Source organism: Rhinatrema bivittatum, chromosome 4 (assembly GCF_901001135.1).
Source record: "Rhinatrema bivittatum chromosome 4, aRhiBiv1.1, whole genome shotgun sequence".
Lineage (NCBI taxonomy): Eukaryota > Metazoa > Chordata > Amphibia > Gymnophiona > Rhinatrematidae > Rhinatrema > Rhinatrema bivittatum.
The window spans coordinates 82,752,206-82,774,819 of record NC_042618.1 but is presented as its reverse complement, the minus strand read 5'-3'; the positions used below and the strand labels follow the sequence as shown (position 1 = coordinate 82,774,819).

The 22,614-nt window shown below is 50.8% G+C and overlaps 1 protein-coding gene across 3 annotated transcripts in view; it reads left to right on the top strand.

Moving 5' to 3' along the window:
* Positions 1 to 20,224, top strand: part of LOC115089935 (feline leukemia virus subgroup C receptor-related protein 2-like) — a 154,762-nt gene extending 134,538 nt beyond the window's left edge. Inside the window, exons 8-11 of one of the 3 annotated variants that reach the window (XM_029598397.1) lie at positions 1,968 to 2,079; positions 2,173 to 2,228; positions 2,772 to 2,866; positions 19,887 to 20,224. In XM_029598397.1, the coding sequence (XP_029454257.1) occupies positions 1,968 to 2,079; positions 2,173 to 2,228; positions 2,772 to 2,825 (222 nt within the window). In that variant the 3' untranslated portion in view covers positions 2,826 to 2,866; positions 19,887 to 20,224. Of the gene's footprint in view, positions 1 to 1,967; positions 2,080 to 2,172; positions 2,229 to 2,771; positions 2,867 to 3,226; positions 3,501 to 19,886 lie in introns of those variants that run through there. The other 2 variants (XM_029598398.1, XM_029598399.1) reach the window with 2 other exon arrangements.
* The last annotated feature ends 2,390 nt before the right edge of the window (positions 20,225 to 22,614 follow it).

Genomic DNA, 22,614 nt, shown 5'->3' with positions numbered 1-22,614 from the left:
GAGCCTGTGTGTGAGTGAAAGGGAGCTAATGAGTGTGTGTGTGTTTGTGTGTAAGAGAGAGAGAATGTGTGTGAGTGAAAGGGAGCTAATGACTGTGTGTGTGTTTGTGTGTAAGAGAGAGAGAATGTGTGTGAGTGAAAGGGAGCCAATGAGTGTGTGTGTAAGAGAGAGAGCCTGTGTGAGAGTGAAAGGGAGCCAATGAGTGTGTGTGTATGTAAGAGAGAGAGAATGTGTGTGAGTGAAAGGGAGCCAATGAGTGTGTGTGTGTGTGTGTGAGAGAGAGAGAATACGTGTGAGTGAAAGGGAGCCAATGAGTGTGTGTGTGTGAGAGAGAGCCTGAGTGTGAGTGAAAGGGAGCCAATGAGTGTGTGTGTGTGTAAGAGAGGGAGCGAGCCTGTGTGTGAGTGAAAGGAAGCCAATGAATGTGTGTGTGAGTGAAAGGGAGCCAATGAGTGTGTGTGTGTGTGTGTGTAAGAGAGAGAGAGAGAGCCTGTGTGTGAGTGAAAGGGAGCCAATGAATGTGTGTGTGTGTGTAAGAGAGAGAATGTGTGCGAGTGAAAGAGAGCCAATGAGTGTGTGTGTATATGAGAGAGGAGAGGAGAGAGTTTGTGTGCAACAAATCTCCCTGCTATTCCATGACAGTCTCAGGGTGACCACAATGAAAAGTTGGATTTGGAGAAGTAGACTAATGATTAGAGTGGTGGGCTGTGAACCAGGGAAGCCAGGGTTCAAATCCCACTGCCACTCCTTGTGGCCTTACAGAAGTCACTTCACTCTCTATTGCCTCAGGTACAAAAAACTTAGATTGTGAGCCCTTGGGACAGGGAAATACCTGAATGTAAACTGCTTTGAAGTATCTGAAAGGCAGAATATAAATCAAACTAAATAAAGTAAGTTCTCAGGTATGGAGAGCGGGACTTTTTAAATGTAAGTTTTAAATTATTAGATGTTCTGTTCATTAGGTGTTTTGAAATATTATTTTAATTGCTATGGTTTTACTATTAATTTATATTTCTTGATTGTACTGTTGATATTTTATGAGGAATGGTGATATTTCTGGTTTTCCACTGTTGCACTGCATGCAGAGTTTGGCTTATTGCGGTTTCCAGTTCAGTTTTTGTCTGCATGTTTATACTTTATGGCGTCTTTATTCTGTATTAGTTGAGGGACTATCTGCTTTCTATATATGTGACCGAGGTGAGGGATTCTGCTAGCATGTACTTTCTCTGTAGGGATGTATAGCAGCCTGACTTGTTTTATATTTTTATTTATTTATTTAAGATTTTTATATACCGGCATTCATGATACAATCACATCATGCTGGTTTACAATTGAACAAGGGGTGCAAAATACATTAAAACTGGAACATGTTCTGTATTGGTTGTTTAGGACTTGATATCACAATTTTGGGACCAAGATCACACTTTGCCTACTTATAGTTCCACGCCTATATTTAATAATGAATAAGTACGATGTTGCATGTACCCACATAAATTCAATGAAATTACATTAATAGGACCTTCATATCCAGGGCTCAGCCATCGCAACACTTTTAACAACAGCTCACTGGTTGCTAAGCTCATATATTATCTAATCATCAGTCCTGTTCTACTCGGACCGGGTTTCACAAGTCACTTAGTCATTAGTGTGACGTCAGACGCCTCTGAGCCTAAGAACGATCCCCTGAGGAAGAAAGCCTGACTTTCAAAACCTGGTCCCAGTAGACACAGAAAACAGTTGCTTACCTGTAATGGGGGTTCTCTGTAGACCGCATGTTGGCTTCTTAAGTTATGATTATAGGACTAAGATGAAATAAAACTGCATAGCTCTGGAAGAAACGCTCTGTGTCGGCACCGTTGCACGGCAGGAAGGCTGACGAGCTTTCTCTTTTCAGGCAATCTTTACATGACTCTGTGTTTTCTCTCCCTCTTCCCTTTTTTTTTTTACCTGTTCCCGTTTCTACTCAGATTTTTGGGATTATTTTCACCATCAGTCACGGGCAGATTATAGATCGATTTGGCACTTTACCAGGAAACCTCTTTCTCTGTTCCTTTCTATTATTAGGGAGCATCATCACAGGTAAGGTTAACACATTCAGAATATTTTCCCAAACGTTTCCATTGCACTGAATTGTTCTGACTTTGTGTGCTGGCTGTCTCTGTCTTCCTTTAGTTTTTATTAAAGCTGATCTTCGAAGGCAGAAGGCCAATCTGGAAGCATCCCAGAATGTAAGTAGTGTCCTGCTCTTATTCCAGTACCTGCATTTCTGCTGCTGTCGACCCTTCCTGTGCCACTGCATGCAGGAAAGAGTTTGTCTTGTGTACATGAACAGGCAGGGAGGGGGCGCAACTCTGGGACCATCTGCAGGAAGAGACCTGTAAGGATGGAAATGTGACTGCTCTTGAAGGAATAGGCTGAGAAAGGAAGAGAAAAACCAAAGCCCTGGGTTCAGGGGAGGTGACTGCTTCTCGTCCCGTACTTGTAGTGCATATTACCGGTTGTTGGAACTTAAGTGGCCTGTGAAGAACCCTCTGGCTGCTCGGGCCATGTGAGAGCAGTTATCACTGGAGAGGGGCTTGTGGCTCTGTACTGGGAGATCTTTGCCTGCTCCTTCATGCTCGTAGTCTCTTGTGTGCAGGTCACTCAATAATCCATAGTGATCAAGTAGTCTGCAGTATACAACAAGTAGGAAAAGGTGTGGTGGATTTTATCTGTGCTTTCAAGTAATTATTTGTTAATTGCCCACTAATGTGACTCTTGCATCCTTTCAGAGCACAGCTGACAGCCCCCTGCAGGCAGATAATGGCATTGTCTGTCATTCTTAATTCACCACCTTCCATCTATGCCCAATAGCTCACAAATAAAGGTAGGAAAGTCACGCTGTGTGCACTTCCCAATCACTCACTACAAATAGCACAGGCATCAAGCCAGGAGGGTGACGCTGCAGTGTGCTCAGGTGCAGACAGAGTACCAGACATGGAGAGCGCTCAGGAAAGGGTGGAGCCAGGAGCCGGGGTTATAATGAATGGGGATTTAGCAATAATGGATCCTGGTTTGATCCCTGTGCTACAGTGACAGGCAGAAATGGTGCTTTCTGTGGAGCCTGAGGGGTGGCTTTGGCTGGGTGTAATCACACAATGATGGTGGGGCTGCTAACTGCTGATTCTCCCTCCCTGGGATTTTCTGTCTTGCCATCCTCATTGCCTTTGCTTATCTTTTGGAATAGGATGAGAGACGTATGAGAGCAGCAGAAACTCCATAGCACGTTGTCATGAGCATGGGCCACAAAGCATGACAGCACCATGGGAGGAATATTCTCTGTGGACAAGCCACAGAAGTGGGTGACAGCAGTGCTTTCTCAGATTTCAGAAAGATCTAGAAGTCTTTCTGAGCATTGCTGCCGCTGCCATGTCACGCTCGGTCATTTTCTTCCCATGTAACAAAAGGACATTTGCTCTCTTTTGCTGTTCACTGATTTTTTTCCCCTGCAATTTTCTGTTCCAATTTCTACCTTACTTTCCTTTTCCAGTTTTTACATTTCATTTTGTGAGTTTCTGTTAAAAAAAAATAAAAAAGCCGTTTTTATCTTATTTTTCTTCATTTTCACGATTGGGGGGGGCGGGGGAAGCCCTTCAAAGCTTGCACCAGGTGCAAGCGTGAGATGTCAACCCTTGACTTACCCGACCTCTGCCTCTGCTTCTTGGGTCCGAGTAACTGTGCCGCCTATGGATGAAGGACCCTGCAAGCAGCTAGAAAAAATGTTAATGTCCTCGGCACCAAAGCCAGAAGAAAGGGAGCTTCAACACTTCACATTTCCAAGTTCAAATTCCTTTATTAATCACATATTATGAAGAAACATCTGATGGACAGCAGTTATCGATATGAATGGGGTGCAAAGATCACCGACCCCCAACACCAGCCGTTTCAAGGAGAATAACTATAGTCTCGCATCAGGCAAAGTTTCACAGGTTTTCATTTTTGGTCCACCCTCCACCTCCATTCCTTTTGCATATCCATTTTGGGTGCACTTCTCTGCTCCTTGCAGAAGAAAGGAAGGCAATATCCCTGTTGGCACTGAAGACGTCAGAGCATCCCTGCAAAAGTCACCACACTGATGCACGATCAACTTCTGGCGCTGAAGTCTCGAAGCCGTCTACCTTGGCTATGTCAGCACCAATGGATTTCAGTGCCAAACTGACAGCGTCCTGATGCAAAGATTCTGTGTTGAAGCCAGAATCAAACACTTCTTCATTGATGCTGCTTCCTTCACCACCTGAATGCCACCATTCATGCAGAAAAGAGTTTGTCCATAATTGCATGAGGAGTATTCCATCCACTCCTCTACCTCCTTTTTCTTATGAAACCTGTTTTATTTAAAAATGAGACTACCAGTTTATTGTTCCTCCTTTTCAGAAGGTCGAACAACGCCACCACCACCACGAAAAATCTCTCAGCTCCCTCTCCTCAAGAGATAAGGCTCTTCTCATTCTGCTTTCTGACTGAAGAAAATTCTCACTCAATTTTTGATTCTCTTTCCATTCTATCTATAGGATTACCTTCCTATCTTTCACCAGAGCCGGCTAGGAGTACTACTCCACCAGAAGTCCTTTCTCCAGAATATAACAGATGCAATATCCTTTAAACTGGATAAAAAAGTAGACTCAAAGGAAGATCTCTAGCCTGCTTCAGTGGATGTAAGCCCTTGGGCTACTGCTAGGTTGACACAGCTTGAGGACATGCAAACACAGACCAGGCCCTAGCAAGCGGTAGCTGACATTCCACAAGGAAAGCTCTTTTACCTAGATGGCCCCATCCCCCTTGGGTTGAGCATGCAGGTTCTGGGGGCTGGCAGGACTTCTCTGGTGGGGTGCAAAGAACAAAGTCTACCAGGACCAAGTCAGGGCCGGTGGAGTTCATGCAGCGTCAAGAACAAGCAAGGTCCAGAGCAGGGAGACAACTAGCAAGATCAATGTCCAGGCAGAGATCAAGCAAGGTCAGAAAACAGTCCGAGTCAGCAACAGAAGAACAGTCCAAGGAAAGGCTGATGGGCATGCAAGGCAAGATGAAGCAGGGCAGGAGAACAAGGCAGAACAGAAAGGCAGGGCAGAACAGAAGAAAGCTAGACAAGGCAGGAACACGGCAAGGCAAGGCTGGACAAGGCAGGAACACGGCAAGACAAGGCTGGACAAGGCAGGAACACGGCAAGGCAAGGCTGGACAAGGCAGGAACACGGCAAGACAAGGCTGGACAAGGCAGGAACACGGCAAGGCAAGGCTGGACAAGGCAGGAACACGGCAAGACAAGGCTGGACAAGGCAGGAACACGGCAAGGCAAGGCTGGACAAGGCAGGAACACGGCAAGGCAAGGCTGGACAAGGCAGGAACACGGCAAGACAAGAACAGTAGCAGTGCAGCACCGACTAGTGCAGGGAGAACCTGCTCTTGAGGTACTGGTAGGTTGCAGAGGACTTCCTTATATACTTAGACAGGATGTGATGTCAGGAAGTCCTGGCTGCAGGGCCTATAAGAAAAGCAAAACAAAATGTGCGAGTCAAAGTAACCACAATAAACCAAGCGAAAAACAATAGAGTGGTACACACAAAAAATATGTAAATATATAAATAAGCAAACAATAAGTACAAGGGCACTCTCAAACCTAAATCAAAGATATGAGATAAAATGTTACAGAAAACAGCCCACATTTATTAAAATTAAATAACATAAAACAGAGACAAATAATATTCAACCCAACGCGATTATGTTTCGGTGTATTGCCTGCTCTGGGGTTAATATACAATTGACCCATGAAAGGTGCTGTCACTGTAATGGTGCCTTAAGCCAAAAAGGAAAGGAGGAGAATTACATTCCTGATCAAATGATACAAAAGTACCTTACTTGGACAATGAAGCTAAGCAAGTCTACTAACACCGGAATTTTCTTGTGGATCGCCTGACATTCACTAATAGTACAGAATGCTTGGCAAGAGACTGGGATAATCTATTGACATCAGACCTGCAAGCAGGCCCGGTGCAACCGGGTGTGCACACTGTGCATTTGCATGGGGCGGCACACTTGGGAGGGCAGCAGGAGAAGGCCACAGGGCCGTTAGCAGAGCTCAACTCACCAGCAGCCAAAAATGAAGGGAGGCTGCAGCAGTTTCCGCTTTTAGCTACGCGCGTGTGCATAACTTTCTGGCTTCCACCTTGCCCTCCTTTGGAGAAAGGCTGGTGGTGGTGTGTATGTGTGTGAGAGCTTGTGAGAGCTTGTGTGTGTCTGTGTCAGAGAGCTTGTGTGCATGTGAATGTCTGTGTGTGTGTGTGTCAGCTTGTGTTCATGTGTCTGTCAGAGCTTGTGTTCATGTGTGTGTGTGTCTGTGTCAGCACTTGTGTGCATATGTGTGTGTCTGAGAGCTTGAGTGTATATGTCAGAGCTTGTGTGCATGTGTGTGTTTTTGTGTCTGTGTGAGAACCTGAGTGCTTGTGTGTGTATTGTGTGAGAGCTGTGTGCAAGTTCCTGCATGTGTATGTGTGCGCTTACCTGTGAGAGCCTATGTATCACATATAGGTTCTCAGAGGCATGCTCACACACACTCACACATAATGTATCTGTGAGGGAAAGAGAGCAAGTGTGTGAGAGCAGAGACATGTAAATAAGAGATGGAGAGTGTGAGAGAGTGAATATGTATGTGTGTGTGTGTGTGTGTGTGTAAGTAAGTGTGAAGATAATGTTTGGTGGCCCTACCTCCCCAATCCATGAAAATTTCAAGGTGACTGGCAATCAAAAGATCCCAGGTATGGAGAGCAGGAGATTTTTTTTAAATTCTTATTAGTTTTAATTATTGGGTGTAATTTGATGTTTCTACAGTTTTGAAATATTTATTGGTTTTTTTGGGAAATATTAGAACATATTTTAATTATTGGATTTTTTTATTCATCAGATGTTTAAAATATTTTATTGGTGTTTGGGTCATTTTAGATATTCTATTTGTAACTGGTTTGAAATGTTTATTCTTTTTATGACTATGATTTTACTATTATGATTTATGTTTTATATTTCTTCATTTTATATTTTAATGTTTTATGAAGAATGGTAACGTTTCTGTTTTCCATTGTTTCTCTGCATATAGAGGCTGGCTTGTTGTGGGTTCCAGTTCAGTTTTTCTCAGCAAGTTTCTGGTCTCTTTATTCTTTATTTGGTCAGGGTCTGTCTGTGTTCTCCGTGTTTGACCGAGGTGAGGCATTCTGCTATCGTATAATTTACCTGTATTGGTCTATAGCAATCTGATTTGTTCTCTTTTCCTAATAGGAAGTGTATTGGTGTTCTAGGGCTTGGTGTAATATGTGCAGTGTTAGCTTTTCATAGATAAGATTGTTACTGTTTGTGTTACTGTATGTACCCGGATCAGTCCAGACTCCTGGGTTCATTCCCCCCTGCCAGCAGATGGAGACAGAGAAAAGCTTTGCTGACACTGCATCATAAACCCCATTCCCTGTACGTACCAGGATCAGTCCAGGACACCTGGGTTGTGACTCCGCACCAGTAGGTGGAGACAGAGCAAAACTTGTGGGCGGAGCCATATATAAGCCCCTGTGCCAGTCACAGCCCCTCAGTCTTACTCTGTCTCCAGTAGGTGGTGCAGGTCTAGTCACAGCCTCTGAGTGGCCTGAGGACTGATAGTTGGTTAGTCAGGGTCATGGTGGTTTTATTGGTTTCAGTTTATCGGTTTTGGTTATTTAAAAAAAAAAAACAAAAAACAAAATGAAGGTGAGAAGAGACATGAAGAAGCTGTCCGTCCTGCCTCCCAGGGGGGTGGGAAGGTTCTGAGGGGACTATCCCCCCCTGGTTGAGGCCGCTGCTGAGGGTCGAGGACCCGGCCTACCACTGGCAGCAGCGTGGGGGTGACACCGGGGAGCCCGGTTCACTCACCCCCAACAGAAGCAGGAGACCCAGGACCCTGGACAGCGTCAGGTTTGCGTATAAAAAAAAAAAAAATTGTACTTTTATTTTTCTTGTGCGGCTCTCCGTTTCTTCGCCGGTGGGGGAGTTTTCTCGGTTCGGCGAGGCGCGGGGAGTGTTTTCGGCGGTAGGAATTGATTATTTTAGTTTCTGTCTTGTTAGTGCGCCGTCCGTTCCGCCGCGACAGCATGGAGGCCGAGGGGAACGGTTGGCCGTGCTTGCGGCTCGGCCAGCGCGCAGCTCCCGCATGAGGGGATTTGCTCCGTTTGCATCCCGGGCGGGAGGGACCGTCCGGGACAGACAGGGGGAGCCGATCCCGATCGGCACGTTCGCAGTCGCGCGTTTTCGCCGCTCCAGTCATGCCGGCTGACCCCTTCCCGCTCAGCGCGGGAGCGGCGGCCATCTTGGGGTCAGCTCGCGAACTTGTGCGCAAACCGGTAGGGAATCCCGGCATGCCTCCCGCGTTGTCTCCTTAGCAGAGGCCTTCGGGGGGAGTCCCCCGGGGGGGCTGAGTCCTCGGATGAGGCTAGCGTGGATGGGAACTCCTCGTTTCGGGGTCCTCATTTTTCGGACGTTTTCGCGCCCACGCGCCTCTAGCGAGCTCGGCTCTCCTCAGGCTGCGCAACGAGGGGCGCAGTATCGTTGGCCTTGCTTCGGGGGGTGCTTGTTCGGCGGCGGCATTTCGCTCTTGCGGCGTACTTGGTCGCGGGGACCGTCCGGTGGCCTTCCCCAAGCAGTTTTCTGCCTGCCGCGGGCAAAGATTTAAAAAAAAAAAAAAATTCTACACAGACTTTTCACGCGAAATTTGGCGGGAAAGTCGGCCATCTTGGTGCGGCGTCGAGCGCGACACCAAGCGCGGCAGGCCCCAGGGGTTTGTTCCCTCATTTCCGTTCCCCCCCCCCCCCCCAGTCGCCGGCTCCGCGGTCTGTTTTGCCATTGGAGGCGGTGGGGGGGGAGGACGGGGGAGACACGCCACGATCTCTGAGGGACTCTTTGTCCCTGGTTTTCTTTTGGCCAGGCATAGGCCCTTTAAGGCTGCAGTGCCCACAAGCGACCTTCTGGCCAGGCGGAGAGCCTGAGAGGCCAATCAAGTTAGGACCGGACGCGTACTCGGCCGCAGTTCGCGGTGGGGCGATTCATAGCCAAACGCCCGTTGCGGGCCATACCGCCTGGTTTGGGCACGGTCCCTACCTCTGCCTCGTCGGATCCGGTAATTTCCTAGGTGTCCTCCCCTCCTCCGAAGGGGGCTGAGGGAGATGTCGACGTTTGAATCTTCTGGTCCGGAGATTTCCAAGGCGCCCTCCCCGCCTCCGAGGGGGGCTGAGGGGGATGGCACGCCGCCGCAGTGGACGGCTGGGCAGGCACAGCCTTCAGAAGGGGATTACTCGAGCTCTATCCACCTCTTCATCAGGAAGGAGCTGGCCCTTGATTCCCACCATCCTGGAGGGGTTGGTCATCCCACCCCGCTGGAGGTAGTCTCGGCTGGGCTTCATTCCTTTTCACCTGTCTGTGTCATCCCTGCTCTATCGAGAATAGGATACTCCGGCTTTGCACCTCCAGGTCACGAACGCTATGGGTAAGCTCTCTCTCTTGCCGGAGATCGACTGATTCCCGAGGCTCGAGGATAAATTCAGGGTGCGGTTTTCATTTTCGACCAGGTCCCGCTTTCGTGATCCCAGGACGTCGCGTTCTCCAAAGTCTCCTGGTCAGTCGTATAGGTCTTCTTCCTCCCGGACCCCGCCATGGCAGCAGCAGTCCTTTCGGGGGAAACAAGGGAGCCCCGGCAAGCGCGGTTGATTTCAGTTGTAGAGAGATGGGCCGGTGTATCGTTAGACCAGTGGGTCCTCCGCGTGATCAGACTCGGCTGCCTCCTCCGTTCCGGTCAACCGCACGGCAGGGGCCGTTACTCCATTTACTTCGTCGTCCCCAAGAGAGGCGGTACGGCAGATCTATTCTGGATCTTGGTAGAGTGAACTGATGCCTTCGCGATGCCTTCGCGTTTCTCACTTCAAAATGGAGTCGGTTCGGTCGGTAATTGCTGCGGGGCGGCCCGGCGAGTTTTCTGGCCTCCCTGGATTTCGCGAAGGCGTACCATCACATAGGCATTCAGCCGTCGTTCCTGTTCCTCATCAGGTTCTGCGTTTTTAGGATGGCACTGCCAGTTACAAGCGCTCCTGGTTGGTCTCGCGACGGCCCCCGCACGTTCACGAAGGTGATGGTCGCGGTGGTGGCGTGGCTGCGCCAGTATGATCTGGTCTATCCGTCCCTGGACGATTGGTGGATTCGGGCGAAGCCCGAGGATCAATGTCTGTTGTCAGTGGGCCAGGGTCTTATACCTTGGCAGTCCCTAGGATGGGTGGTCAACTTCAACAAGAGTCATCGGGCACCCTCGCGGACCTTGAAATTTCTGGGAGCCGTTGTCGACACGTTGCAGGGCTAGGTGTTCCTGTCACACGATTGGAGATACGAGCTGCCAGCTCAAGTACGGCGCTTCTTGTCTGCGACTGCCTTGCGGTCCGGGGTTATATGGCTTCTGAACGGCAAGATTCACGCCTGCGCTGGTTTCCTGGGCGTTCGCTCATCTGCGGCCTTTTACCATCGTCCTTACTATCTTGCTGGGCGCCGGTTTCCGAGGAGTTCCACTTACCGCTTCCACTAGGGGGACTCGCGAGGTCCAGCCTGCTCTCGTGGCTGGATTCCAGTCATCTGTCCTCTGGAGTGTCTCTTCTGGTGCCCAATTGGACGGTGGTGACCGCGGATGCCAGCCTCTCCGGTCGGGGAGCGGTCTGCCTAGGGAGCTCGATCCAAGGCCTATGGTCAGTGTCGCTAGCCCAGTGGTCTATCAACAGACTAGAGACCAGAGCGGTCCGTTGGGCTCTGCAAGCCTTCCTACCGGTAGTGCGGGGAAAGGCGGTCCGAATGTTGTCGGACAACGCGACCACCGTGACCTACATCAACCGCCAAGGCGGGACAAGGAGCCCACAGGTGGCGGAGGAGGCTCAGCGCTTAATTGTCTGTCAGGACTCCATCTCGGCCACATGGCAGCCTCTCACAGTGCAGGAGTCGGCAACGTTCAGGCGGATTTTCTCAGCCGGCATCGCCTGGATCCCGGTGAGTGGGAACTGGCGGACGAAGCGTTGCCTCTCATTTGCGAGAAGTGGGGAGTGCCCCACATGGATCTGATGGACACGTGGCACAACGCGAAGGCTCCGCGATGTTTCGGTCGAAGTCGAGAAAAGGGGGCGGAAGGCGTTGATGCGTTGGCGCTTCCCGGGCCGACGGATGTTCTGCTGTACGTGTTTTCTCCCGTGGCCGATGAACGGCAAGATTCTGCGGCGCATAGAGTTGCACTCGGCCATCGTGCTCCCGGTGGCACCGGAGTTGCCGCGCCGGCAGTGGTTCGCAGACCTCATCCAGCTCACAGTGGCGGCACCCCTTCAGCTCCAGGGGATGGCGGGTCTACTCCATCAGGGCTCCGTCTGTTTGGAGACTGCGGATCACTTCTGCCTCGCGGCATGGTTTTGAGAGGAATCGGCTGAAGAGAAAAGGTTACTCAGCTGCGGTGGTAGCCACGTTGCTACGTTCCAGGACACAGGCGACGTCCCTGGCTTATGTCCGTGTCTGGGTGGATTGGAGGAATGGTGCGTGCAGCGTGGGGTGGTCCCTACTGCGGCTTCTGGCGTTCCTCCAAGCAGTTTTTTGCCAAGGTAAGGTCTGGCTTGTAGTTCCCTACGGGTCCAAGTGGCGGCGATTGGTTGTTTGCGAGGTAAGGTCCGTGGTACTTTCCTGGATCTTCACCCGGATATCTCCCGTTTCCTTCGGGGAGCTAAGCACCTTCGTCCTCCATTGCGTCTCCCCTGTCCAGCTTGGAACCTCCATTCCGTTCTCTCCGCTTTATGCGCGGCGCTGTTTGAACCCTTGAAACGCTTAACTATTCAGGATCTCACGTTGAAGACGGTGTTCTTGGTGGCGATTGCTTCGGCACGGCGTGTTTCGGAGTTACGGGCTTTGTCCTGTAGGGAACCCTTCTTGTGTATTTCCGATTCCGGAGTTTTTTTGCGGACGGTTCCTTCCTTCCTGCCGAAAGTGGTGTCGGCTTTCCATGTTTTTCAATTGAGCTATCCGCTTTTGCGGTCGGGGAGCCCTCTGATCCAGAAGCGAGGGATTTACGGAAGCTTGACGTGCGGAGATCCCCCCTTCGCTGTCTGGAGGTCAATTATCCATTTCGGGTCACGGCTCTTCTCTTTGTTTTGTTATCTGGTTCAAAGAAAGGAGTTGCAGCGTCCCGCACGACGCTTGCCACTTGGCTCAAGGAGGCCATTGGTTCGGCGTACTTGGTGCGGGGGAAAATCACTTCCCATGGGTCTTCGGGCTCCCTCGACTCGCTCTCCAGCTGCGTCTTGAGCGGAAGCTTCTCAGGTGTAGCCTCAAGAGATTTGCAGGGTGGCTACCTGGAAGTCGTTGCATACCTTTATCCGGCATTACCGGTTGGATGTCCGGGCTCACGATTCCGGGGGTTTTGGAGAGAGGGTTCTCCGAGCGGGACTCTCTGCTTCCCACCCTCGGTAAGTTGGCTCTGGTACATCCCAGGTGTCCTGGACTGATCCTGGTACGTACAGGGAAAGGAAAATTAGTTTCTTACCTGATAATTTTCGTTCCTGTAGTACCAAGGATCAGTCCAGGATCCCGCCCGCAGGGCTTCGCTACAGTAACGGAGAGTCCGCTCATCATGTTTTCTTAGTTTTGCTGTTAGCTTGTTTAGCTCTCCCGGTTGGGGAATCCGGGTTCAAGTAGGAGTTTGGTGTTAGTTTAAAGTTAGAAGTGCATTTTCTAGCCAGTTTTGTTACTTGGTTGCATGGCTACTTTGACATTACGTATGACTGAGGGGCTGTGACTGGCACAGGGGCTTATATATGGCTCCGCCCACAAGTTTTGCTCTGTCTCCACCTACTGGTGCGGAGTCACAACCCAGGTGTCCTGGACTGATCCTTGGTACTACAGGAACGAAAATTATCAGGTAAGAAACTAATTTTCCTGTGCTCCCTGCAGTTCCTCAGTATTTCTCTGTCTCCAGCAGATGGCAGAGGGTGTGGATCCTGCAGTTCTGCAGCTTGCTAGTTTTTTACAGTGATTTTTTTCCTTTTGAGCCTTGCTCCTGGGGGTTTCTTTTGTTTTTTTCGAGAATCCTAGTGGGTTCTGCCCTGTCTGGTTGAAGTAGCCAAGCCAGGGGTTGGTACCCTTGTGTGTGCTCGGTCTGTGCGCCCATGGGGTGTAAATCTGGTTGTCCAGATCTCTCCTCTTCACGAGGCCGCTGAGGCGGCTGCAGGCTCTATTTGATTCTTTCTTGGGTCCCTTTTGAGGCTTTGCCTGTTTAAGGGCCATTGGATAAAGATTAAAAACAAAAAGTGTTTGCACTGGAACACAGTTCAGCTGTGCGGGCAGCTTCCTCCCCTTAGGTAGGAGTTTCTTAGGAGACCTAGTGTGCTTGGGGGGGCTGCTTCTGCTTTTTGAAGGTGAGTAGGTTCCTTTTCTCCCTCGGGTGCTTCCCCTCTTTTCATGGCTCGTGGCAGGGCATGCCGCTCGTGCAGCTCGATTTTCTCGCGCCTAAATAGGTTGGGGCTGTGCGCGGGATGTATTGATGGCGGGGAGGGCTCCTCAGTCGGCCCCCCACCAGCTAAGCAGCGCCGCGTTTCGGGTGTTTTCGGGCCGGCTGCGAGTGGGGCTGCTTTCCGTCACCTGGCCGACGCGGGAACAGTGGCCATTTTGGATTTCTCCACGGCAGTTCCTGCATCACCGGAGGGGGTGGGGGATGGTCCCCCAAGTTTGTCTTCGTCCTGTTCTCAGGTGGGGAATGGTCAGGGAGGGCTGGAGGGGGAGGAAAGCCCAGTGCTGCTGGTTTTTCAGCCAGGCCCTGCAGGGGTTGGTGCAGGGAGGCTGTTTACTACAGATTTTGTTCTATTGCTCCACAATGCATATTTAGCCAGGCAGAAGGCAGCTTGGGGTGCTACTCAGCCGCAGACGATTCCATTTCAGCCCCAACAGGGGGTTCCAGTCGGGCCACTATTCCCAGAAGGAGAGTTCCCTCAGTGTAGAGGTTGATAGCTCCCCCACTGGGGAACTCGTCTGGTGGAGCTGAGCCCGAGGAACCCAGCGAGGCCCCTGGGGGTGCAGGGATTGAGTCTGGCCAAGGAGCACCGGTGGGTCCGATTCATCCAGTAACTAGGGATGCGGGTCAAGGGGATGGCCTGGTATCTTCGATTCATGAGGCGGAGGATCCTAAGGTGGGGCGCCTTTTTTAAAGGGAAGAGCTAGATGTTTTGCTCCCTTTGGCTTTTCAGGTCTTTGGGGTGAAAATGCCACAGGAGGACCAGGATTTCGAGGGAGAGGACCCGGTCCTGGATGGCATGTGGGGTCCTCCAGCTTCTTTTTCGTACCACAAGTCGGTTAGAAAGCTTGTGGAAGCGGAATGGGGGACTTCTGATTCTGGCTTAAAGGTTGGCAGGTCAATGGGGAAGCTTTATCCCTTACTGGAACAGGATTTGGAGGGTTTTTTTCTCTCCCTAAACGAACCACGATTCCTGTGATTGATTCAGCCACATTGAAAGATGTGCAGGATTGAAAGATGGAGTTACACCTTAAAAGGATTTTTGAGGTGGCGTCCCTGGGCTTGCATGTGGCTGTTCCAGCTTTTTGCAGTGTGCTTGTCTTCACTGGGTGCAGCAGCTCCAGGGAAACTTACCGCAGTCGAGTGAGGAGACGCGGACCCGGCAAAGACAGTGGAAGCAGCAGTGGCTTACGGGGTGGATGCTCTCTACGATTTGGTGCGTATCTCGTCGAGGGTTATGGCATCAGCTCTGGCTACGCAATTGGGCGGCGGATGTTTCCTCCAAAGCGCAGTTGGTTTCGTTTCCTTTTAAAGGTAGATTCTTGTTTGGGGAGGACCTCGAGCAGTTGGTACAGTCACTTGGGGACAATAAGTCCCTCAGGTTGCCCAAGGATAAGCCTAAGGCTAAGAGATGATTTTCAGACATGGTCTCTTTTTCGGTCCGACAGAAGGACGCGGCCATCGCATAGGGTGTCAGGGCCTCAGAGGCAATTTTTTTCTTGACGGCAGGCCTGGGGGTAGGCCTTTTGTGGCGCCCGAAGGTCTTTCCGGGGCACTCCTGGGTGCTTTTCAGCAGGAGCAAAGTCCTCACAATGAAGTGAAGCTGGTCCACTCTGTCGTTCCTACTATAGGCGGTCAGTTGCAGCAGTTTTATGACTAGTGGACCAGGATCACTCAGGACCAGTGGGTTCTCAGAGTGGTAAGAAATGGCTACGCTTTAGAATTTGCTCGTCCCATGCGAGAACTCTTTCTAATTTCTCCATGCGGCTACCTGGACAAGAAGTCTGCGGTTCAAGTGACTCTAGATCGCCTATATTGGCTAGGGGCTGTGGTGCCGGTTCCCCAGGCAGAGCTCCGCCAGGGGAGATATTCCATTTATTTTCTTGTCCCCAAGAAGGAAGGCTCTTTCTGGCCTATACTCGATTTAAAGAAGGTCAATGCAGCGCTCAAGGTGTTGTGCTTCAGGATGGAGACCCTGAGATCAGTCATAGCGGCAGTTTGCAAAGGAGAGTACCTGGCTTCTCTAGATCTCATGGAGTCTTATCTGCATATTCCCATCCCATCCAACAGGACTCTTCGCTTTCTGATTCTGGGTCAGCATTTACAGTTTCAGGCCCTTCCATTTGGTGTCGCCACAGCTTCGCAAACTTTCTCCAAGGTAATGGTGGTGCTGGTGGCAGCATGCACCCATATCTGGACGACTGGCTGGTCAGGGAAAAGTCAGAGGTTCTGTGCCGTGAATCGGTTCGTCGAGTGCTCAGTGTTCTCCAGTCTCTTGGTTGGGTGATGAATCTTGCCAAGAGTCAGTTGTCTCCAATGCAGACCTTGGAGTATTTGGGGGCCCGGTTCGACACTCTGGTAGGCAGGGTGTTCCTCTCTCAAGACCGGGTCCTGAAACTTCAGACGCAGATTTGGCGGTTTTTGCAGTTGCATGTACCCAAGGTCTGGGACTATTTGCAGGTTCTCGGCTCGATGGCCTCCATGTTGGACTTGGTTCTGTGGGCGATTTCCCATATGAGACCCCTGCAGATGGTGTTGTTGGCTTGCTGGACGCCAGTGTTGGAGGAGTATCTTCTGTGGTTACCTCTCAAGGGTCTCGCATGAGAGAGTCTCATGTGATGGCTTCACACCCCCAACCTTGTTCGAGGAGTGGACCTCGAAGTTCCGGATTGGATGGTGGTCACTACAGATGCCAGTCTCCCTGGATGGGGAGAAGTTTGTCAGTCTCATTCGGTTCAGGGGTCCTGGTCCAAGAGAGAGTCTGAGTGGTCTATCAGTCGGCTAGAGATCAGGGCAGTCCATTTAGCCGCTTTTGTCTAGTGGCCTGGCTTATGTCCACTCTGCTTCGAGCCCGTAAGCCGTCTACTTCCCTGGCTTATGTCCGCGTTTGGAAGGTTTTCGAAACTGCCTGTGCGGCACCGGGTGTCTCGGCTCGTTCAGCTCCGGTTTCTATGATTCTTTCCTTCCTCCAGGAGGGCCTCTCCAACGGTCTCTCCTTCAGCTCGTTGCGCTTCCAAGTGTCTGCTCTCGGCTCCCTCGTAGGCAACATTGATTGTTACATGGTGGCGTCTCACCCGGATGTTGTTTGTTTCCTCAAGGGTGCTAAGCATTTGAAGCCGCCCGTCCGGTCCACTTGTCCTTCATGGATTCTTAACTTAGTCCTTCGGGCCCTTTGTGAGGCATCTTTCGAACCTCTGTCGGGCTACCCTTAAGGATTTGACACTCAAGACCGTTTTCCTGGTTTCTATCTGCTCCACCAGAAGGGTGTCGGAGATCCAAGTGTCCTGTCGGGAGCCTTTTCTGCGGTTTTCTGATTCGGGGTTTCTCTCAAAACCGTATCTTCCTGCTTGCCGTCTATCATTATGTAAGCTCTTTGAGGAAGGTACTTATAGTTGCACAGTTGTCACCTTGCTATCTATCATTGTGTAAGCTCTTTGAGGAATGTACTCATAGTTGCACAGTTGTCAACATGCTGTCTATCATTGTATAAGCTCTTTGAGGAAGGTACTCATAGTTGCACAGCTCTTTGAGGAAGGTACTCATAGTTGCACAGTTGTCACCATGCTGTCTATCATTGTGTAAGCTCTTTGAGGAAGGTACTTATAGTTGCACAGTTGTCACCATGCTGTCTATCATTGTGTAAGCTCTTTGAGGAAGGTACTCATAGTTGCACAGTTGTCACCATGATGTCTATCATTGTGTAAGCTCTTTGAGGAAGGTACTTATAGTTGCACAGTTGTCACCATGCTGTCTATCATTGTGTAAGCTCTTTGAGGAAGGTACTCATAGTTGCACAGTTGTCACCATGATGTCTATCATTGTGTAAGTTCTTTGAGGAAGGTACTTATAGTTGCACAGTTGTCACCATGCTGTCTATCATTGTGTAAGCTCTTTGAGGAAGGTACTTATAGTTGCACAGTTGTCACCATGCTGTCTATCATTGTATAAGCTCTTTGAGGAAGGTACTCATAGTTGCACAGCTCTTTGAGGAAGGTACTCATAGTTGCACAGTTGTCACCATGCTGTCTATCATTGTGTAAGCTCTTTGAGGAAGGTACTTATAGTTGCACAGTTGTCACCATGCTGTCTATCATTGTGTAAGCTCTTTGAGGAAGGTACTCATAGTTGCACAGTTGTCACCATGATGTCTATCATTGTGTAAGCTCTTTGAGGAAGGTACTTATAGTTGCACAGTTGTCACCATGCTGTCTATCATTGTGTAAGCTCTTTGAGGAAGGTACTCATAGTTGCACAGTTGTCACCATGATGTCTATCATTGTGTAAGTTCTTTGAGGAAGGTACTCATAGTTGCACAGTTGTCACCATGATGTCTATCATTGTGTAAGTTCTTTGAGGAAGGTACTCATAGTTGCACAGTTGTCACCATGATGTCTATCATTGTGTAAGCTCTTTGAGGAAGGTACTTATAGTTGCACAGTTGTCACCATGCTGTCTATCATTGTGTAAGCTCTTTGAGGAAGGTACTCATAGTTGCACAGTTGTCACCATGCTGTCTATCATTGTGTAAGCTCTTTGAGGAAGGTACTTATAGTTGCACAGTTGTCACCATGCTGTCTATCATTGTGTAAGCTCTTTGAGGAAGGTACTCATAGTTGCACAGTTGTCACCATGATGTCTATCATTGTGTAAGCTCTTTGAGGAAGGTACTTATAGTTGCACAGTTGTCACCATGCTGTCTATCATTGTGTAAGCTCTTTGAGGAAGGTACTCATAGTTGCACAGTTGTCACCATGATGTCTATCATTGTGTAAGTTCTTTGAGGAAGGTACTTATAGTTGCACAGTTGTCACCATGCTGTCTATCATTGTGTAAGCTCTTTGAGGAAGGTACTTATAGTTGCACAGTTGTCACCATGCTGTCTATCATTGTGTAAGCTCTTTGAGGAAGGTACTCATAGTTGCACAGTTGTCACCATGCTATCATTGTGTAAGCTCTTTGAGGAAGGTACTCATAGTTGCACAGTTGTCACCATGCTGTCTATCATTGTGTAAGCTCTTTGAGGAAGGTACTCATAGTTGCACAGCTCTTTGAGGAAGGTACTCATAGTTGCACAGTTGTCACCATGCTGTCTATCATTGTGTAAGCTCTTTGAGGAAGGTACTCACAGTTGCACAGTTGTCACCATGCTGTCTATCATTGTGTAAGCTCTTTGAGGAAGGTACTCACAGTTGCACAGTTGTCACCATGATGTCTATCATTGTGTAAGCTCTTTGAGGAAGGTACTCATAGTTGCACAGTTGTCACCATGCTATCATTGTGTAAGCTCTTTGAGGAAGGTACTTATAGTTGCACAGTTGTCACCATGCTGTCTATCATTGTGTAAGCCCTTTGAGGAAGGTACTCATAGTTGCACAGTTGTCACCATGCTGTCTATCATTGTGTAAGCTCTTTGAGGAAGGTACTCATAGTTGCACAGTTGTCACCATGATGTCTATCATTGTGTAAGCTCTTTGAGGAAGGTACTTATAGTTGCACAGTTGTCACCATGCTGTCTATCATTGTGTAAGCCCTTTGAGGAAGGTACTCATAGTTGCACAGTTGTCACCATGCTGTCTATCATTGTGTAAGCTCTTTGAGGAAGGTACTCATAGTTGCACAGTTGTCACCATGCTGTCTATCATTGTGTAAGCTCTTTGAGGAAGGTACTTATAGTTGCACAGTTGTCACCATGCTGTCTATCATTGTGTAAGCTCTTTGAGGAAGGTACTCATAGTTGCACAGTTGTTACCCTGTTATTGCTCTCATCTTTCTGGTTCACTGTATAAGGCCTGCTACCCCTGTCTTGCTGCAGTCATGGAGCTCCTGCTGCCAGCAGTTTTCCTGGGTCTTATGCAGATCTGGAGGTGCCAGTAATAACCGGTTGTACTTACAGCAAGCACTGCACAGTGGTAACGGTTATGTAACGATAGTTCTGCCTCTCTGGCTCATGGGTGTGGGAGTAGAGGGTCCCAGACTTTGGGTTAGGCTTGGAAATGTAATTGAAGTAAGGTTAATTCTCTTTTCTGGGGACCATGCTGGCACAGCTTTTCGGGTGCTGTGGTCCTTCCCCTCAGAGCCAGGTATTCCAGGTCTGGCACCAGAGACTCCGCCAGCCTGAGAAATGTGAATTAACTTTACTTCACCTCTCACCCAGCACTTAGGCTGCCAGCATTAAGAAAGCAAGAGTTAAGCCTTCAGGGCCTCTGTGGGGAGTAAAGCTAATGCCTTCATGTAAATCCCATTTTTATTAAATGACAGATAAACTCATTCCAGCAGCCTCTCAAAGTAACAGCCTTTTCTCCACTGTCTTTATTTCTGTTTGGCAGAAATCCTGCCAGGATCCTGTCATCCTTGAAGAGACAAGAATGTAAACGTTTCCAGGGACTGGTGAGAACAGCAGCAGCATAACCAAAGACTGCCACCTGTCAGCACTACCTATCACCTACAGACTGCCACCTGTCAGCATTACCTATCACCTACAGACTGCCACCTGTCAGCACTACCTATCACCTACAGACTGCCACCTGTCAGCACTACCTATCACCTACAGACTGCCACCTGTCAGCATTACCTAACCTACAGACTGCCACCTGTCAGCACTACCTATCACCTACAGACTGCCACCTGTCAGCACTACCTATCACCTACAGACTGCCACCTGTCAGCGCCACTAACTGCTGGAGACTGCTGTGCATGCTGCACGACCTGCGGTGTAGCCCGCACAGAGACCAGTCCGCACTGCACCCTGCGAGACCTCCAGATCCCAGGCACACTCTGCGCACATTCTCTCCCGCATACTGGTGAAAACCTATGCAGAGCAAACCTCAGTGCAGGAGCACTCACCATTCCCAGCCCTACCAGGGAGAACGCTCTCTGAGCAGGAGCCTTCCCCCTCCCCAGGGAGTACTATCCACTCCCCCCTCCTCCACCCTAGACGCAGGAACCTTCTCCCTCCCCAGGGAGTACTATCCACTCCCCCCTCCTCCACCCTAGCAGCAGGAACCTTCTCCCTCCCCAGGGAGTACTATCCATTCCCCCCTCCTCCACCCTAGCAGCAAGAACCTTCTCCCTCCCCAGGGAGTACTATCCACTCCCCCTTCCTCCACCCTAGATGCAGGAACCTTCTCCCTCCCCAGGGAGTACTATCCATTCCCCCCTCCTCCACCCTAGCAGCAGGAACCTTCTCCCTCCCTCCCCAGGGAGTACTATCCATTCCCCCCTCCTCCACCCTAGCAGCAGGAACCTTCCCCCTCCCCAGGGAGTACTATCCACTCCCCCCTCCTCCACCCTAGCAGCAGGAACCTTCTCCCTCCCCAGGGAGTACTATCCACTCCCCCCTCCTCCACCCTAGCAGCAGGAACCTTCTCCCTCCCCAGGGAGTACTATCCATTCCCCCCTCCTCCACCCTAGCAGCAGGAACCTTCTCCCTCCCTCCCCAGGGAGTACTATCCACTCCCCCCTCCTCCACCCTAGCAGCAAGAACCTTCTCCCTCCCCAGGGAGTACTATCCACTCCCCCCCTCCTCCACCCTAGACGCAGGAACCTTCACCCTCCCTCCCCAGGGAGTACTATCCACTCCCCCCTCCTCCACCCTAGCAGCAGGAACCTTCTCCCTCCCTCCCCAGGGAGTACTATCTACTCCCCCCTCCTCCACCCTAGCAGCAAGAACCTTCTCCCTCCCCAGGGAGTACTATCCACTCCCCCCTCCTCCACCCTAGCAGCAGGAACGTTCTCCCTCCCCAGGGAGTACTATCCACTCCCCCCTCCTCCACCCTAGCAGCAGGAACCTTCTCCCTCCCCAGGGAGTACTATCCATTCCCCCCTCCTCCACCCTAGCAGCAGGAACCTTCTCCCTCCCCAGGGAGTACTATCCATTCCCCCCCTCCTCCACCCTAGCAGCAGGAACCTTCTCCCTCCCCAGGGAGTACTATCCATTCCTCCCTCCTCCACCCTAGCAGCAGGAACCTTCTCCCTCCCCAGGGAGTACTATCCATTCCCCCCTCCTCCACCCTAGCAGCAGGAACCTTCTCCCTCCCTCCCCAGGGAGTACTGTCCACTCCCCCCTCCTCCACCCTAGCAGCAGGAACTTTCTCCCTCCCCAGGGAGTACTATCCATTCCCCCCTCCTCCACCCTAGCAGCAGGAACCTTCTCCCTCCCCAGGGAGTACTATCCACTCCCCCCTCCTCCACCCTAGCAGCAGGAACCTTCTCCCTCCCTCCCCAGGGAGTACTATCCATTCCCCCCTCCTCCACCCTAGCAGCAGGAACCTTCTCCCTCCCTCCCCAGGGAGTACTATCCATTCCCCCCTCCTCCATCCTAGCAGCAGGAACCTTCTCCCTCCCCAGGGATACTATCCACTCCCCCCTCCTCCACCCTAGCAGCAGGAACCTTCTCCCTCCCTCCCCAGAGAGTACTATCCATTCCCCCCTCCTCCACCCTAGCAGCAGGAACCTTCTCCCCCCCCTCCCCAGGGAGTACTATCCACTCCCCCCTCCTCCACCCTAGCAGCAGGAACCTTCTCCCCCCCTCCCCAGGGAGTACTATCCACTCCCCCCTCCTCCACCCTAGCAGCAGGAACCTTCTCCCTCCCTCCCCAGGGAGTACTATCCATTCCCCCCTCCTCCACCCTAGCAGCAGGAACCTTCTCCCTCCCCAGGGAGTACTATCCACTCCCCCCTCCTCCACCCTAGCAGCAGGAACCTTCTCCCTCCCCAGGGAGTACTATCCATTCCCCCCTCCTCCACCCTAGCAGCAGGAACCTTCTCCCTCCCCAGGGAGTACTATCCATTCCCCCCTCCTCCACCCTAGCAGCAGGAACCTTCTCCCTCCCCAGGGAGTACTATCCACTCCCCCCTCCTCCACCCTAGCAGCAGGAACCTTCTCCCTCCCTCCCCAGGGAGTACTATCCACTCCCCCCCTCCTCCACCCTAGCAGCAAGAACCTTCTCCCTCCCCAGGGAGTACTATCCACTCCCCCCTCCTCCACCCTAGCAGCAGGAACCTTCTCCCTCCCCAGGGAGTACTATCCACTCCCCCCTCCTCCACCCTAGACGC